The sequence below is a fragment of the Molossus molossus genome, unplaced genomic scaffold (genome assembly GCF_014108415.1).
Source record: "Molossus molossus isolate mMolMol1 unplaced genomic scaffold, mMolMol1.p scaffold_m16_p_8, whole genome shotgun sequence".
Taxonomy (NCBI): Eukaryota; Metazoa; Chordata; class Mammalia; order Chiroptera; family Molossidae; genus Molossus; species Molossus molossus.
Genome location: NW_023425402.1, coordinates 54,824,074 through 54,842,515, shown reverse-complemented (window position 1 = coordinate 54,842,515; position 18,442 = coordinate 54,824,074). Strand labels below are relative to the sequence as shown.

Genomic DNA, 18,442 nt, shown 5'->3' with positions numbered 1-18,442 from the left:
TCTATGATCTTAGGCAAGTTTTTAACCTCTCTGTGCCTCAGTTTCCTCATTTATATATCTATATATCTCTTTGTTATGATAACTAGTTGTACTGTAGTTGTAAAAGGACTTAAAATAGCACTTGGTCCATAGTAAGCGCTATATAAGTGTTTGTTAAATGAATATATAAAATAAAGATATGTGAACATTTCTTTAATTTTGTGCAAATTTCAGTAGTTTGCATAAATCAACATCTGATGTGTACATTTCTTTAATTTTGTGCAAATTTCAGTAGTTTGCATAAATCAACATCTGTTATTATTGTTACATAAGTAATGTGAAAACTGGGGCAGATTAGACAATACACAAGGACTATACTTGAAGAAAAACAAAATTATTTCATACCTCTACTTTGGATGCCAAAAACACACATGTAGGAGCCATTAACACAGGATCTATACTTTTCAGAGAATACCTAAAAAACAGTAAAACAAAGTTAAATGTAGAAAAAAAAACACTGGGGGAAAGAAGCAAGGCAACTCTATGGCAAACAGATGACTGATTCATCTATACTAAGGTTCATCAAAATTGCATGAGAGTTTCAAATAAGCATAACATTCCCAAAATAAAACAGTCCTACCTGGCATAGAATCTCTTGAAATAGACTGTAGCAGTGGCAATAACTTGTTGTCTTAATTTAAGATGTTCACCTAATGCTTGGATAACTAAAAAGAAAATTAAAGTTTTAAGTGTATCTTCTGGTATCCATGTGGTTAAACCATAACTATATTCATTTTTAACATAGAGAAAAACCTAGACATGCTCAAGTTCTTCTTGGATCACGGCGCTAATATTAGAACTTACAAATTTGTTTAAAAAAATATAGGTATGCATAAACAACCACCAAAGAAATTGCCCCACAGCAAATGCTATTCTTGTATTAAAGAGGCTAAATGATAGGTATTTCTCCTCCACCTTCTAAGAATTTCAATGCCTTTCATATAATCTTTAGAATACATATAAAAAAATATTAAATACCTATCAAACTTACTATAACTACTGATTTATAAAGTTTATTTAAAATCCACAATGAATCCTCAACACAACAGAGAGGTAGGTTTGCAGAAGGGTGAACTGAAAGTTAGAAAGATCATGTGACAAAGCTACCATGTAGCAGAACAAGGATCTTCTGCCTCTAAATCCCCTTCTCTGCAAAGTAAACTTGTGAGATAGGAATGCCCAATACAGAATGTCAATCCAAAATATCATTTATCCTCAAAGTAATCTGCTTTAGCCAATCTTAAATTGAGTTTAATAATACATGATAAAGGCTTAGAAAGATTAATGAATACTTTGAAACTGTCTCAAATATCTCTGACATTAAGATTAAAAAACAACTTTATTTAGATCACTTAAAGATAAATGAGTACGAATTGTAAAAAGATTACACGTATAAATAAAAATGTTCTATAGGACTAAAACAGCTCATCACATATTACTACATAAAAACATTTTAATTCAGAGGTAATCAACTGTACCATTTTAACCAATTAAGAAAAAAGTTTACCATTTGTAAAAAATATTTGTAATTTCCAATATTCTTCTTCTGAGAGAAACTTTAAGTCCTTCTGGCGTTCCTTCAACAGATCTTGTTTATCCAAAATCCATTGCAAACTAGAAGAAGCAAAGATGTTAAACATGCTACAGAAAATCAACTAACAAAGTCATAGAAACATTCTAAGATAGAACAAGTTATTAACATTCTGAGAAATACAAAGTACATATAACCCTGAAAGACAGTCTTTTCCACATTTCTTGAAAAGCCAACATTGAGAATTATTTCACTAAGACATGTAAATAAATTCCTGAAAAAAAATTCTACCTTTTCTCTGTTCCTTCTCAGTCTGTCACTAGCTTTACTGTATTGCACTGATTCTAAAATTCTGATATCAAGATGCATCTTATAATCAGTAATGCCTCAGCCTTTTTAAAAATAATTAATTAGCCTTGGCTGGTTTGGCTCAGAGGTTAGAGTGTCGGCCTGCGGTTCAGAGACCCGGGTTTGGGTCCCACTAAGGGCACGTGCCTCAGTTGCAGTTTGTCCCTGGCCCTGGTTGGGTCGTGTGGGAGGCAGCCACTTGTGTCCCTTTCACGTCAAAGTTTCTCTCTCCCCCCCTCCCACTCTATCTGAACAAAAAATGGAAAAATGTCCTCGGGTAAGAATAAAAAATATATATATACATTAATTAATTTATTTTTGTTACAGATATTTCTCCTTTTCCCCCCATAGATGCCTTAGCCTTTTAATTGGCCCCACGTTTATTCTTTCTTAGTGATACATAAAATAACGGAAAAAATTATTTGGCACCAATTGATGGTGTCTTGGATTTGAGGAAGTATATCTTTTCTCAGTTGTTCACGGGTAACTAGAGATTTAATTTCCCTACATCACAATTCCAATCATGTCAAAAGCTGCTTCAGAATTTATTCACTGATAGCCTCCTTCCTCCCGCCTAGTCTAGTCTATTTTAATCTGATATAAAATTGACATGACCCCACCCCCCAAAAAACTCTTCTGCAACCTGCTTTTGTCACACAGTATGTATTGGAAGTCTTTTTATGTTATTAAATTTATTATTCACCATTCTTTTAAATCACTGTACAACATTACAGATTGAATCATTATTTAGTTAGTTAATCCCTATTGATAGGCATGTGGGTTATTTTCCCCACACATTACAAGTAATACTTTAATGAACATCTTATAATTCATCCTCATATATTTGATTAGTAACATATAAAGTAATTTCCTAGAAGTAGAACTGACAGGTCAATTTTGCTGTTAACTTTGATATAAATTGTCAGTTTAAACTCCATAAAAGTCACACCAATTTCCATTTCTATTAACATGGATGTGTCTTAAAGTATTTAACCCTATGTATTATTATCAATCTTTTAAATACTTTACAAATTAAAGACAAATTAGTACCTTATTATTTTGGTGTTTTTTTTTAAGTGTACATCTGAGGTTAAACATTTTCCATGCCTTTATTAGCCAAATATAGTTCTTCTTTTGTACATTATAATTCTCATATGACCATTTTTTCTAATAGTCATCTTTTTTATATCTAAGAGATTCTTCTAATCTAAAATTTATTATAGAAAATTAATCATTGGTCTGTCAAATATGCTGCAAACATTTCCCAAGTTTAGCATGATCTCTCAATATTTAACTATCACTTATATATTGAGATCTACCCTTATTTTACTTTGACTTTATGCTTGTTGCGCATAAGGGCTTCCCTGACACAAAAATTATAATATATATATTACTCATATTTTCTAAGGCCCTTAAGGCTTTCTTCTTTCAGTTGTGATCCATCCAGAATTTATTTTGGTATAGGGATCAAGCTAAATGTTTGTCAAATGGTTATCCAAATGTCACTAAAGTATTTCCTAATATATAATTTTACTAATGTATTTGGATCTTCTTTATAATTTCCTATTTTTAATTTTGTACTATGCCATACTATTTTAAAACATATAATATTAAATAATTATAATCAAGTATGGAAAATGCCCCCTCCTTGTTACCATTCTTCAGAAAACTTCTGGTTATTCTATTACAATTATTCTTCTAAGACCTAAATATCAAGTCCCAAAAAAAGAAATCCATCCAAAATTTTGTTTGGAGTTCAATTAAATTTAAAGATCTATATAGGAAGAAATGATAGATTTACAATGTTAGAATTCAAACACTATTTAATAGAATCGTTATGTTCTATAAAATTTAAAATATTTCTTCCTATAAGTCCTATATATTTCTTGAGTTTATTCTTGAGAATTTATATTTTCTGTTGCTATTGTAAATTATATTTTTCTAACATTGATTTAATAGAAAGCTTCCTATTTTTATATCTTGTAACTGGTGATGTTCTTAAACCTTTACTATTTCTAATAATTTTTTCAATTAACTGAATTTTCTAATTTTATCTCCAGATACTGATAATTTATCATTCTTTTTACATCTCGTTCTATCAACTGCACTGAGTAGTATATTCAGAACAATGTTAAACAGGTAATTTTTCTAATGTTTCACCATTAACTCTTTCTTGTTGATGCTTTGATATGTTATGTTAAGAACACATCCTATTTGTTTTAGTAAGAGTTTTAACCAATAGATGTTGAACTTCATTAGATGTCTTTTTGATGCTTTCATTGTTAACACATTTCCTAATATTAACTATATTTCTATAATAAAATCGGTCATTTTTTTATACTTTTAATGTAATGCTGGACTCCATCTGGTAGTACTTTATGATGGTTGCATCAATATTCAAAAGTGAGACTGGGAAGATTCCAAAATAGCGGCGGAGTGAATGGAAGCTACACAGAACGTCTCCCAGGACCAAACTGGAATTACAACTAAAACACAGATAAAGCGACGGGAAAAAGCAACAGAAAAGCAGCTTGAGAGGACCATATAACCAGGGGAACTGACTCGATCCTGGTAGGATTGCGAAGGCGCAAGACGGGGGACTGGGAGCCCACAGTTGGCAGCTCAGCAGCAGACTCAGCTGTGAACAGTGCCCTTGGGTTAAACTCGCAAGCGGCTCCACAGCGCAGAGCCCGGACAGAGGCTAAAACAGCCACAGCCACTCACCTTGGGCTCCGGCAGAGGGAGGGCAGACTGGACTGGAGCTGTGTGGGGACACTCAGGATTTGGAGGGCGCTCAGAGCTTTTGCTGAGTGCAGCCACGCAGGACGGTGGCCATATTGCTCCTTCCAGGGCTCTGGGGAGAGGCAGTAGCCCCTCCCTGGGAGATCCAACCCCACCCTGTGGGCCATTGAAATGCTTTTTGAAGCTCAAACAACCAGCATCTGCCCCACCCTCGGGAAATCCCCTTATGCTGAGCACCAGAGGGAGTCTTTCAATCAACTAACAACTCAAAACTCTTCAAGTAACCTGGACTGCTAGCCTCCAGGCAAAAAGCTAGAGGATAACAGTACTATCCCTGGACTAGCAACTCTAACCAGGAAAGTAAGACTTGACAGTGATGTTTAACGTGGGTCCTCCCTCGCTCATCTAAACCCAGGAGAGGGAGCCACAAACAGCAGAACACCAACACCCACAGGGAAAACTTGTCAGGCTCCAAAGCCCACTGGGATAGCCAAAATGGTGAAACACAGAAACAAAAGCCAAATGAAAGAACAAGAGACCTCCAACAAAGATGATATCAATGTGGAGCAGTTAGGCAAGGTAACAGAGCTAGAATTCAGAGCCATGATCATGACGAAGCTCAACAGCATGAGTAAGGACATAGAGATGCTGAAAACAAACGAATTGGAAATTAAAAACCACCAAAAAGAGATAAAAAATGACATATCAGAAATGAAAAACACATTGAAAGGTCTAAAAAGCAGAGTAGAGGAAGCTGAGGACCAGATCAGTGAATTAGAAGACAGGGTAGAAAAAAATAAACCAGCCAGAAAACCAAACGGAAAAAACAAAAAACAGAAAGACACCTTAAGAGAACTGTGGGACAACTGGAAACATAATATTCGCATCATAGGAGTCCCTGAAGAAGAAAATGAGCAAGGGCTAGAGAATATACTCAGAGAAATAGTGACAGAAAACTTCCCTAATTTGGTGAAGGAAGAAGGCATTCAAGTTCAGGGAAGCACAGAGAGCCCCAAGAAAGAAGAACCCAAACAGGCCCACACCAAGACACATAGTAATTAAAATGCCAAAAATGAAAGACAAAGAGAGACTCCTAAAAGCAGCAAGAGATAAGCAACAGGTTACCTACAAAGAAAACCCCATAAGGCTCTCAGCTGACTTCTCAACAGAAACACTACAGGACAGAAGGGAATGGCATGAAGTAATCAAGGTCATGAAAAACAAGGATCTGAATCCAAGACTAATCTACGCAGCAAAGCTGTCATTCAAAATAGAAGGTCAAATAAAGAGCTTCCCAGAAAAAAAAAAAAAAAAAGACTAAGGGAATACATTAGCACCAAACCAGCACTGCAAGAAATGTTAAAAGGGACTGCTGTAATTAGTAGAAGAAATAGGAAGAAAAATATAACCACATTAAACAAAAATGGCAATAAACAAGTACATATCAATAATCACCTTAAATGTAAATGGACTGAATGCTCTGATAAAAGACAGAGAGTAGCTGATTGGATAAGAAAGCATGACTCATCTATATGTTGTTTACATGAGACCCACCTCACAACAAAAGACTCACATAGGTGGAAACTGAAGGAATGGAAAAAAATCTTCCAAGCAAATGGAAAGCAAAAAAAACCTGGGTAGCAATACTCATATCTGATAAAATAGATTTCAAAATGAAGACCATAACTAGAGAAAAAGAAGGCCACTACATAATATTGAAAAAATCTATCCAACAGGAAGATATAACCTTGATAAACATATATGCACCCAATATAGGAGCACCAAAATATATTAAAAATCTTCTGGAAGACTTCAAAGGAGAAACTGACAGCAATACAATCATAGCAGGGGACTTCAAAACCTCGTTGACACCACTGCATAGATCCTCTAGACAAAAAACTAGCAAGGAAACAGAGAGTCTAAATGAAGCACTAGACCAAATGGATTTAATAGATATCTACACAGAATTACACCCCAAAACTACAGAATTCACATTCTTCTCAAGTGCCCATGGGACATTCTCAAAGATAGACCACATGTTAGGGCACAAACTAAGTCTCTACAAGTTCAAGAAGATAGAAATCATATCAAGCATCCTCACAGATCACAATGGCATGAAACTAGAAATCAATTGCAACAAGAACATGCAAAGACATTTGAACACATGGAGGCTAAATACCATGTTATTAAACAATGAATGGGTTACCGAGGAGATCAAGGAAGAAATTAAAAACTTCCTGGAAAACAATGAAAATGAACACATAACAACACAAAATCTATGGGATGCAGCGAAAGCAGTTCTGAGAGGGAAGTTCATAGCACTACAGGCCTACCTCAAGAAACAAGAAAAATTTCTAATTGACTGTCTAACCTCACAACTTAAAGAATTACAAATCAAACAAAAAGAAAACCCCAGAGCAAGTAGAAGGAAGGAAATAGTAAAGATCAGAGCAGAAATAAATGACATAGAGACAAAAAAAACACACAAAAACAATTCAAAGGATCAATGAAACAAAGAGCTGGTTTTTCGAAAAGATAAACAAGATTGATGGACCCTTAGCTAGACTCACCAAGAAACAAAGAGAGAGAACCCAAATGCACAAAATCAGAAATGAAAGAGAAGTAACAACTGACACCACAGAAATACAAAAGATCGTTAACAGCTACTATGACCAATTATATGGCAACAAATTCAAAAATCTAAGCGAAATGGACAAATTCTAGAAATACACAGTCTCCCATAACTTGACCGGGAAGAGATAGAAAACTTGAACAGACCAGTAACAACTAAGGAAATTGAAGAAGTAGTCAAGACTCTCCCAGCAAACAAAAGCCCAGGTCCGGATGGCTTCACGGGGGAGTTTTACCAAACATTCCAAAAAGAAGTAACACCCATTCTCAAACTATTTCAAAAAATTCAATAAGAAAGAAGACTTCCAATCTCGTTTTATGAGGCTAGCATAATTCTAATTCAAAAACCAGATAAAGACATTACAAAGAAAGAAAACTACAGGCCAATATCCCTGATGAACATACATGCCAAAATCCTGAACAAAATACTAGCAAATTGAATCCAGCAATACATCACAAAAATGATTCACCATGACCAAGTGGGATTCATTCCAGGGATGCAAAGCTGGTACAATATTCGCAAATGAATAAATGTGATACACCACATAAACAAAATGAAGAATAAAAACCACATGATCATATCAATAGATGCTGAAAAAGCATTCGACAAAATCCAGCATCCATTTCTGATAAAAACACTCAGCAATGTGGGAATATAGGGATCATATCTTGACATAATAAAGTCCATATATGAAAGACCTACAGCCAACATCATACTCAATGGGCAGAAACTAAAAACATTTCCCTTAAGAACAGGAACAAGACAGGGATGTCCACTTTCGCCACTCTTATTTAACATTGTACTGGAAGCCTTAGCCACAGCAATCAGACATAAAGAAAAAATAAAAGGGATCCAATTTGAAAAGGAGGACGTGAAACTGTCATTATTTGCAGATGACATGATATTATACATAGAAAACCCTAAAGAGTCTATTCAAAATCTACTAGACTTAATAAATGAACTTGGCAAAGTAGCAGGATACAAAATTAACGTCAAGAAACCGACAGCATTTTTATACATCAATGAGGAACTCACAGAAAGAGAAACTAAAAAAACAATCCCATTTACCATGGCAGCAAAAAAATTAAGATACCTAGCAATAAACTTAACCAAAGAAATAAAGGACCTATTTGCAGAAAACTACAGGACATTGAAAAAAGAAATAGAGGAAGATATAAAAAAGTGGAAGCACATACCTTGTTCATGGATTGGAAGAATTAACATCATTAAATGTCCATATAACCCAAAGCAATCTATAGATTCAATGCAATCCCCATCAAAATACCAACGACATATTTCACAGAACTAGAACAAATATTTCAAAAGTTCATATGGAACCAAAAAAGTCCCCGAATAGCCACAGCAATTTTCAAAAAGAAGAACAAAGTAGGTGGGATCACAATACCAGATATCAGATTATATTACAAAGCAACGGTAATCAAAACAGCCTGGTACTGGCACAAGAACAGGCATATAGACCAGTGGAACAGAATAGAGAACCCAGAAATGGACTCAAGGCAATATGCTCAATTAATATTTGACAAAGGTGGCAAGAGCATACAGTGGAGTAAAGACAGCCTCTTTAATAAATGGTGTTGGGAAAATTGGACAGCTACATGCAAAAAAATGAAACTAGACCATCAACTTACACCATACACAAAAATAAACTCAAAATGGATAAAAGACTTAAATGTGACCCGTGAATCCATAAAAATTCTAGAAGAAAATGTAGGCAACAAAATTTTGGACATCATACACAACAGAATCTTCACTGATACATCACCTAAGGCAACAGAAACAAAGGAGAAAATGAACACATGGGACTACATCAAACTCAAAAGCTTCTGCACAGCAAAAGAAACAACCATCAAAATGGAAAGACAACCCACTGTATGGGAGAACATCATTGTCAATGATATATCAGATAAGGGGTTAATTTCCAAAATATACAGAGTACTCATACAACTCAACAAAAGGAAGACAAAAAACCCAATTAAAAAATGGGCAGAGAAGCTGAATAGACACCTCTCCAAACAGGACATACAAATAGCCAAGAGACATATGAAGAAATGCTCAACATCACTAATCATCAGAGAGATGCAAATTAAACAACAATGAGGTATCACCTCACACCTGTAAGAATGGCCGCCATCAACAAATCATCAAACAAGTGTTGGCGAGGGTGTGGAGAAAAGGGGACTCTAGTGCACTGCTGGTGGGAATGCAGACTGGTGCAGCCACTATGGAAAACAATATGGGGTTACCTCAAAAAATTAAAAATTGAACTTCCATTTGACCCAGTGATCCCGTTTCTAGGAATATACCCTAAGCCTGAAACACCAATCACAAAGAATACATGTACCCCCATGTTCATAGCAGCACTATTTACAATAGCTAACATCTGGAAACAGCCCAAATGTCCATCGGTAGTAGAATAGATAAAAAAGCTATGGTACATACACACAATGGAGTATTATGCAGCTGTAAGAAAGAAAGATCTCTTATCCTTTGAGACAACATGGAAGGATCTGGAAAGTATTATCCTAAGTGAAACTAGCCAAGCAGAAAAAGACAAATACCACATGATCTCACTTATATATGGAATATAATGAATGTAACAGTCGGAGGAATAGGGTAGACCCAGAAACACGGAAGTAGGGTACAGACTGACAACCCTCAGAAGAGGGGGTTGCGGGGGATGGGAAGAGATAAACCACAGAACTTATATGCATGTATACATAACCAATGGACATGGACAACAAAGCCGGGGACAGGGCTGGGGGGATGTGGAGGAGGGTGTCAATTGGGTAAAAAAGGTGAAACACCTGTAACAAAAATAAAATTAAAGTAAATAAATAAATAAAGTAAAAAAAAAAAAAAAGTGAGACTGATTTTACTGCTACCTTTGCTGGACTTTACCAGTGTTATTGCAGCTTCCTAATGAAAACTGAAAAGCTTTCTTTCTTTCTGAGTGAACAAGAATAATTTCAAAAGCAGATCCTCTTGAAAGTGAGAAAAAAAACTTACCCATGAAATAATGTGGACCTGGAGCATTTTTAAAGGACTAGGTCTTTGATAACTTTCTTAATTTGATTTAGTTTTCAAATTTTCTACCATGGAGAGAAACCAAATGTACATCTGAGTTTATTTACTTTTCTTATTCCTAATTTTGTATTACTGTATTATCTTTTTTTACCTTAATTCAACTAGTTCAGTCTACTGAACCAGCTCTTCTAATTTCTGACCATTTCTTTTCCTTTTATTAATATGTTTTACTTTTATTCTTTCTTTTTTGCTTAAGTGCATTTCCTTTTAAATATTCTTACACAGAATATTTTACTTCTGTTCTTTTTCAATTATTCAGGATATTAATTTTCTTATAAATTTGGGTGCAATATATGGATATATTAATCTTATTATATTATTTCCTTGATATTATATTACTGTATTTTCAGTTTCCTCTTTGGTACAATCAGGTATACAGAGTTGGTTTTATACTTTTAATTTTTGTCACCTGTTCACTAATTCATTCAGTTTACCAGCCATTATCTAGTGTCCAATTGTTTTTACAAAACATATCCTGCCCCCAGTGATAGGCATTTTCATTATGGCATAATGCTTAGCTTATCAAAAGGCAGGCATGACCCTTTTTTTCTTTTTTAAATATGTTTTTATTGATTTTTTAGAGAGACAGGAAGGGAGAGAGAGAAACATCGATGTGAGAGAGATACATGGATTGGTTGCCTTGGGAATAACCCCATCTGGGGCTGGAGATTGAACCTGCAACCCAGGTCGGTTCCCTTGACCAGGAATTGAACCTGGACCCTTCGGTTCAAGGGTCAACGCTCTAACCAACTAGCCAAACCGTCCAGGCCTTTTTTTTTTTTTTTTTTAATTGAAAAACGTATATAAATTCTGACAAACAGCTAGCTAGCTACCTGTCAATTCTGTCACCTACTTTCAAACTTTCGCAGAATGCCTCTTCTCCACTACCTAAATTTTCTGTATTTTAATTTTGCCCAAGCAAACAGTTCAGTGAGTGTAACAGTGGAAAATAAAAATATAAGAAGTAGGGCCTTCTAAAGTATTTCATCTCCACAGAATCACTCTACAGCAAGAGGAAAACCTATTTTTCTGAAAATAGGTCTCCGAGCCCATTGTTCCTTTTTTCCTGCAAAGGGCTAAAAAAAGAATGAACACTGGAATCCATCTTTTTCACAGAATCAAAACTTAAATTACAATTAGTAATGCTTTTTTGGCATTAAAAATTATTCACACTAAGATATAATTTTTACCAGGTTGTACTCATCTTTCAGTTGTACAGTCTAGTCACAGTTCAATTAGTCCCATCACCCACCTTCCTGACTGCTTAAACAAATGTATTTAGGGGGGAAATGTTTTTAAAATTATCTAGCTCTTCCATGGTCACTGACAGAAACAAAAATGTATTCATGAAAGAGGTTTAAGAAATCGTCAACGTCACTGATAAATACACTCTTAATATATAAGGCATAGATTAATGACATAGATAAATTGTGAGGGCACCTACCCTATACCTTACCAACATTAAAAACAAACAAAAACTCATGTAGACATAAAGCAGAGGCAGGAAGCGGTTAGTGAGAAGAAACAAGCCTAACTCCCTCCCTCCTCGGAATATTAAATTCACTCAACACAGGAGATGAGTGACAAAAGACTACGATACCGACACACTGACGAAATCCCAGGCAAAAAGTGAACCCCAACTGTCCTGAAACACCAGCGACAAGGTCTGAACTGTATCACACTTCCCATAATTATGCCATTTCATCCCACTCCACCCCACCCGCTTCCACGGCCAGCTAATCCAAGAATCCTAAATTAAACTCTGGAACCTTCCTGCCTGGGAGACTGAAACCCCTTTCCCCACCTTTCCGCTCACAGATCTCCCCCCACTCCCCGAAACCCACCCAAACGGCGGGGAGAAGGGAGTTGCCAGGGAAAAAACGCATCCCGCTTCCGGCCGCCACCCCCTCCCGGGAGACTGCGGAGTTCGGGACAGGGGCTGGGATCCAGGCCAAGGGGAGTCGCAGGCCCGGTCCTCACCACTCCCCAAGAGCCAGCCCCGACGAGAAAACGGAAGATCACTTACTAATGGGAGCTCTGCCAAAAGTTCCCTGCCATGGAACACAGCCTGCCCTGATAAAAAAGCACCAGCCGGCGGAGCGGCTCGCGGAGCGACCATAGACCCAGCCCGCCCGGTAACCGCGCTCCTCGATCGGATCTGCTCGGCTCCGCTCCGCAGCGGCAGCGGCGACGGTAAGAGGAAGAGGATGGCACACTATTCTTTTTGACGCCGGCGGGCAACACTCTACTGTGTAAACCCGTTCCTATGGATAAAAGTTCCGGCCGGCCCCACCGTAGGGGAGGAAGTCGGCTGGGAGGAGACAGCCTGTAGACGCGTGAGATAGTGGATGGGAACTGGTGCTCACGAAGGCTCGCGGTCGGGAGGCTCTCGCGAGAGCTACGGGCCAGTTCAGGTCTAGAGCCGGTGCCAGTTGGTCCTCTGCGGGCTGTGACTCTTAGCTTAGTGCGGAAGCAACGCTCTTCGGGTTTTGTTATCGCATCGTACATTTTACAGGCCCCCAAAGCAGCACGGTGGCATTGTATATAAGGTGTTCTGACTTCACTTCATTATCCTGCAGTTGGGAAGAGAAATAGAGATTATTTGGGCTCAAGGACCTGTCAGAACCTAAGGGCACCAAGCGGAATAGCTCTTATTGGAGTACCTTTGGAGTGAAGTGCAACATTTAGGGCAATAGTGTCTTCTTTTATTTTTCTTATTTTTATTTTTGAGGAGAGGATCGGAGAGGGGAGGGGGGGACAGAGGAGAAAACTGTCTTTTTTAATTAAAAAAATTTTTTTTCTTTATTGATTTTAGAGAGAGGTGAAGAGAGATGGAGAGAGAGAGAGAGAGACATCGATGAAAGAGAACATGGATTGGCCGCCTCCTGCATGCCCCCCACTAGGGATCAGGCCCACAACCTGGGCATGTGCCCTGACTGGGAATCCAACCGATGATCTCTTGGTGCATGGGTTGATACTCAACCACTGAGCCACACCAGCCAGGCTCGTCTTTTAATTTTTAAAAATATGTTTTATTGATTTTTTTTAGAGAAGAATGGAGAGAGAGACAGAAACATCAATGGGAGAAACATTGATGGGCTATCCCTTGCACGCCCCCTACTGGGGATCAAGCCCGCAACGCGGGTATGTGCCCTGACCAAGAATAGAACCAGGACCTCTCAGTCCATGAGACTTGCTCAGTCCACTGAGACACACTGGCTGGGCAACAGTGTTTTCTGTTAATGCCAGAGAACCACTAGTTTTGCAGAACAGTATATATGTATGAGTATATATACACCTACGGGTACTAAATAGAAACAGCAAAAAAAAAGCAATAGTTTAATTTTACAAGATGAAATCATCTGTACTTCTCGTTTCCATTATCATTGTGACATTGCAATTATTGTAAAACTTATTTCTAGTTGTTTTTTGTAAAAGTTGGACACAGTTGAAAGTTGTTCATAGAGGACCAGTGTTCTGAGGTAGTTTAAGGAAGTATTTTTAACACTAGGGGTGGAGACCAATTAGGGTGTGGTGAAATTGAATATAATAACATTTTCCTGAATGAAATTTTTAAAAATCAGGAATGTTGGAAATAGCAAGGATATTATTTAAATTTTTTGGTTCAGGTACATGTGAATGTATGTACTATATCAAGATGTGAAATGCCATATGATTTCACTTATACATAGAATCTAGAGAACAAAATAAAGGAACAAACAAAATAGAAACAATTGGTTGTGAGGTGGGGGGTAAAAAAGTGAAGGGATTGAGAAGTACAGATTGGTAGTTACAAAATAGTCACTGGGATGTAAAGTACAGCATAGGGGATATAGTCAATAATATTGTAATAACTATGTATGATACCAGGTGGGTACTGGAAATATCAGGAGGAATACTTTATAAAGTATATGATTGTCTAACCATTATGCCGTACACCTGAAACTAATACAAAATAATATTGAATGTAAACTGTAATTGAAAAATAAAATTTCCATTTAAAAAAAGAAAGATGTAAAATTAATTTTAGTAACTTAACATAAAAGTACTTTATATCACATGTTACTCCCATAAAGTCCCACAAAGTCTGATGTGGATTAGATTGCTCTCCTTGATAGTTGTCCTCCAGATCTTCAAGGATCTACTTATGTTTCTGTCTTCCACCTACCCCATCTTGGCTCTTTGCCTCCAGGCTTAAAATCTTTCTAGAAACAGTGCACAGGACTTTCACAGGCTTGAACCAGACTTGAACCAGTAACAGACTTGAACCAGAAACACTGCCATCACTTCCTCTCTTCCCATTGACCAAAATAGACACATTCTTTTCATTTAACTGCGAGAGAGGCTGAGAAATGTAGGGAAGAATGTAGTAAATTTGATGAACACAACTGTCTGCTACACTGCAGATTACCGTAAAAAAAAGTTTGAAAGGCAGTAGCTTAAGAAACACCAGGCCTGAGGCTACCTCACATTGGTTTGGAATTTTTTCAGCTCTCTCAGAGGTTGCCAGTCTGACATCATCCAGAAGATAAGGACACTGTGACAAATTAGTATTGGTAAATGCTTTGTTCTGTGTACCCCCATTCCACTGTTTCTACCACTTGGCTAGCATTATTTCATACCTAATTCTGCACTCTTCTTCCCATGAAACTTTGAGCTTCTTCATCTTTTTTTTTTTTTTTTTTTACTATTAATTCAGGGTCTAACACATAGTAGGCACAGCAGATACTAGTATTTGTGGGGTGGGGTGATTAATGAAAAACAATAGAACATTATGAACACAAAATTAGGTTAGAAAGTATTTAGAATGCAAAAAGAAATAACAAATTATTAAAACCTGGAAGATTTAGGTCTCTTCCTTCTGTGAACTCTTTTAGGCAATTTACCAGAAATACTACACAGAAATGTTTTCTGTCTGCTTCAAACTCACTACTCCAAATGCCCAGCTGCTCTGGGTGCTCCCAGTGGCCTCGAAAGTCAAGGGCCTGAACCTTAGGCTTCATTAGTTTCAGAGCAAATCATCTCTGAGGGGACTATAGAGGCAGGTTAAATTGAATGACTTGAGCTAAAAGCTAACGCTGGAGGCAAGAGAATCAGGCACCCATGTCCAGTAAGAGAAGTGCCTTAGATAAGCTGATTAAAAAGTTTTATTTTCTTTCTTTCTTTCTTTTTAATTTTATTTTTAAATTATTGACACTATTACATATGTACCCATTCCCCCACCCCCTTTGCCCATCTCCATCCAGCCTCCATACCCCCTTCCTTTTGATCATCACCATACTGTTGTCTGTGTCTATGGGTTATGCCCATATGATCTCTAGCTAATCCAATAGTGTTCTTTATTTTGAAAGTCATGGTTCTGTCATGTTGTAATAGAAAATACCCGAATTTGGTGAGCTAGTGATTTTACCTAGGATTTTATCTTACTTAACTCTAATGGTATTTTTCCTTACAAATTGTAAATTTAATAATAATTAGAAAACATTTAATATGAGTAGTCTTTTTAATTCGCATTGAATACGAAAATCTTTAAACAATTTTTAAGTTGATTTAGGGGTGGGGGGAGGGAGGGAGGGAGAGAAAGAAAGAGGGAGAGAGAGAGAGAAAAAAACAATGACTTGTTCCACTTATTTATGCATTCATTGGTTGATTCTTGTGTATGCCCTGACCAGGAATCAAACCTGAAACCTTGGTGTATATTGGATTGATGATCTAACCAACTGAGATGCCCGGCCAGGACTACAGAAATCTTTACTCAGCTACTGGGTAATCCATTTTTGATATTTATGTGTGAACTGTCACCATGGTTAATAACAGTTACATGTACATATTTTATTTAGTCTTATCAACAAGCCTATTAAATAGGTATTATTATTATTATTATGCTTTAATGGATGAAAAAACTTAGGCTCAAAGGTTAAATAACGAGCCCAGGTCTACATATATAGTATGGTGAAGCAGGATGCAGTAACAATCTATGTGCCTGGAGTGTGGCGTGTGTATAACTTCACATTTTACTGATACTTCCAAGAAGGAACAAACCAGCTGTGTGACAACATTGAACATATTAAAGAGTCACAAATATCACACTCCCACAGGCTATCCTACAGTATTGAGTACTTAGTTATTAGTGGTTCCTCAATAAGTGCTTATTGACAAAACAATTTTTAAATGTCCTTCCTGAAATATAATTACTATTTAGGAATGGTGGGCTAAGCATCAGACCAATATACTGTCAAGGACTCTTCCATTAACTAACCATGGGGCCTTGGACAAATTGTCTGAGGCTCTGTTTTAAAATCAGAATAACAATGCCTGCTGGACCTACTTCCCAAATTTGGGACCATATATGGAAAATATGACATGTTGAACAAATGAAAAGCTTTACAGTCTCAAATTCTAAGTTCAAAGAAGTGCATTAGATAGGGAACCACTCCTTTGGAAAAACCAGCTCAACCTCTACTACACATGTGATTATGTTATAAACCTAGCTCAGCATCCCACCATAAAGTCTGGCTAAGAACTTTGGAGTCCCTTAATAGATTCTACTTCTCTAAACCCTTCTGACGTCTTTATTGGATTTCATCACCCCTCCACTCAAAACAAATCAGGTTCATTTTCAAAGTTATTTTCTGTAGCTAAAGAGAAGGAAGAATGCTATCCAGAGGTTAGACCTGAGGCATTGTATTCAAAGAACCCAGGAATCTTATGTACCTTTTTCTTATCCCAGGCTGTATTACTCATGTAAATTTTTCTGTATATTATGATGTTTTGACATCTTAAAAACATCTTCCTAGAAGGAGAGAGAATGCCCTTTCCAGGGGTAGCCCAAGCGTGTCTTTGATGTGCAAGCTAACCAATCCAGAGCCATACCTTCTCTCTTTGGCCAATACATCCCAAGAGACAATATCCTCTGCCTTAATCATTCCAGGGCCAGATGCCAGGCAAATAGGAAACACTCCTATGGCCCCAAATCCAAAGAAATTATTCAAAATAGCCAATCCTAAACTGTTCACCCTGCCCTGTTTTACCTTTCCCACAGAAATCCCATCACTCTTGCCTACATATATTGCTTGCTCCTGCTTTTTCTTCTTATCAAAACCTGGTGTTCTTCCCATGTCCTTGTGTGTTGATTCATGCCTCTTGTTTCTAGGGGAACTGTATCATTTAACCTTTCTTTCGATGGCATTGACCTCTGTGTTGTCACTCAGTCACCTTTATAAACTAAGATCTAACTGTAGAATACAGGCCCAGCCAGGTGTTTTCAAAGCCAGAAGCTAAAGTAGCTTAAGGGAATGTGGAGTAGCTAGTATTATCAAATTTCTTCTTCAGGATGAGGTTTTCAGGATGTACTCATTTTTTAAAATTCTAATTTCTTTAATCAAAAGCCCTTAATGTAAATTAAAAACAGTGAGCCCTGGCCTGTTTGGCTCAGTGATTAGAGTGTTGGCCTGCGGAGTCCCAGGTTCAATTCCAGCCAAGGGCACATGCCTCAGTTGCGGTTCGTCCCCAGCCCAGGGCCATGTGCGTGGCAACCAATCGATGTGTCTCCCTCACACTGATGTTTCTCTCTCTCTCTTTCTCTCTCTCTTTCTCTCCATTCCTCCCACTCTGTCTGAAGATAAATGTAAAAATATCCTCAGGTAAGGATTAAAAATAAATGAAACAGTGAAGAGTTGCTATGACTTAAACTCACAATGTTTCTTTATGAAAAGGGATTCTGGGTTCTAATGTTAGCCCCATCATTCTTTTTCTTTTTAATCATGGGACTGCCTGTGTACTTCTTTCTCTTCATTCGGTTTTTCTTTGGGTGTTCTTCCATGACACTAGACTGGCAGATTATGTATAGACCATAAAGTATATAAAATATACTGAATAAATTAGTCGATTTTGATTACTTTAACAAAAATACCATATAATGGGTGGTTTAATAACAACGAGCAGGATTCCAAAATGGCGGCAGAGTGAATGGAAACTACACAGACCATCTCCCAGGACCAAACTGGAATTACAACGAAAATAAAGACAAATCATCAGGAAAAAGC

The 18,442-nt window shown here is 37.2% G+C and overlaps 1 protein-coding gene across 1 annotated transcript in view; it reads right to left on the bottom strand.

Annotated features, from left to right (window-relative positions):
• Positions 1-12,610, bottom strand: part of CCNC (cyclin C) — a 31,920-nt gene extending 19,310 nt beyond the window's left edge. The window contains exons 1-4 of the mRNA XM_036248619.1: positions 12,424-12,610; positions 1,547-1,653; positions 620-704; positions 385-454 (exon numbers count right to left, since the gene is read on the bottom strand). Coding sequence (XP_036104512.1) covers positions 385-454; positions 620-704; positions 1,547-1,653; positions 12,424-12,455 — 294 coding nt within the window. The 5' untranslated portion in view covers positions 12,456-12,610. The remainder of the gene's footprint in view (positions 1-384; positions 455-619; positions 705-1,546; positions 1,654-12,423) is intronic.
• Between the last annotated feature and the right edge of the window lie 5,832 nt (positions 12,611-18,442).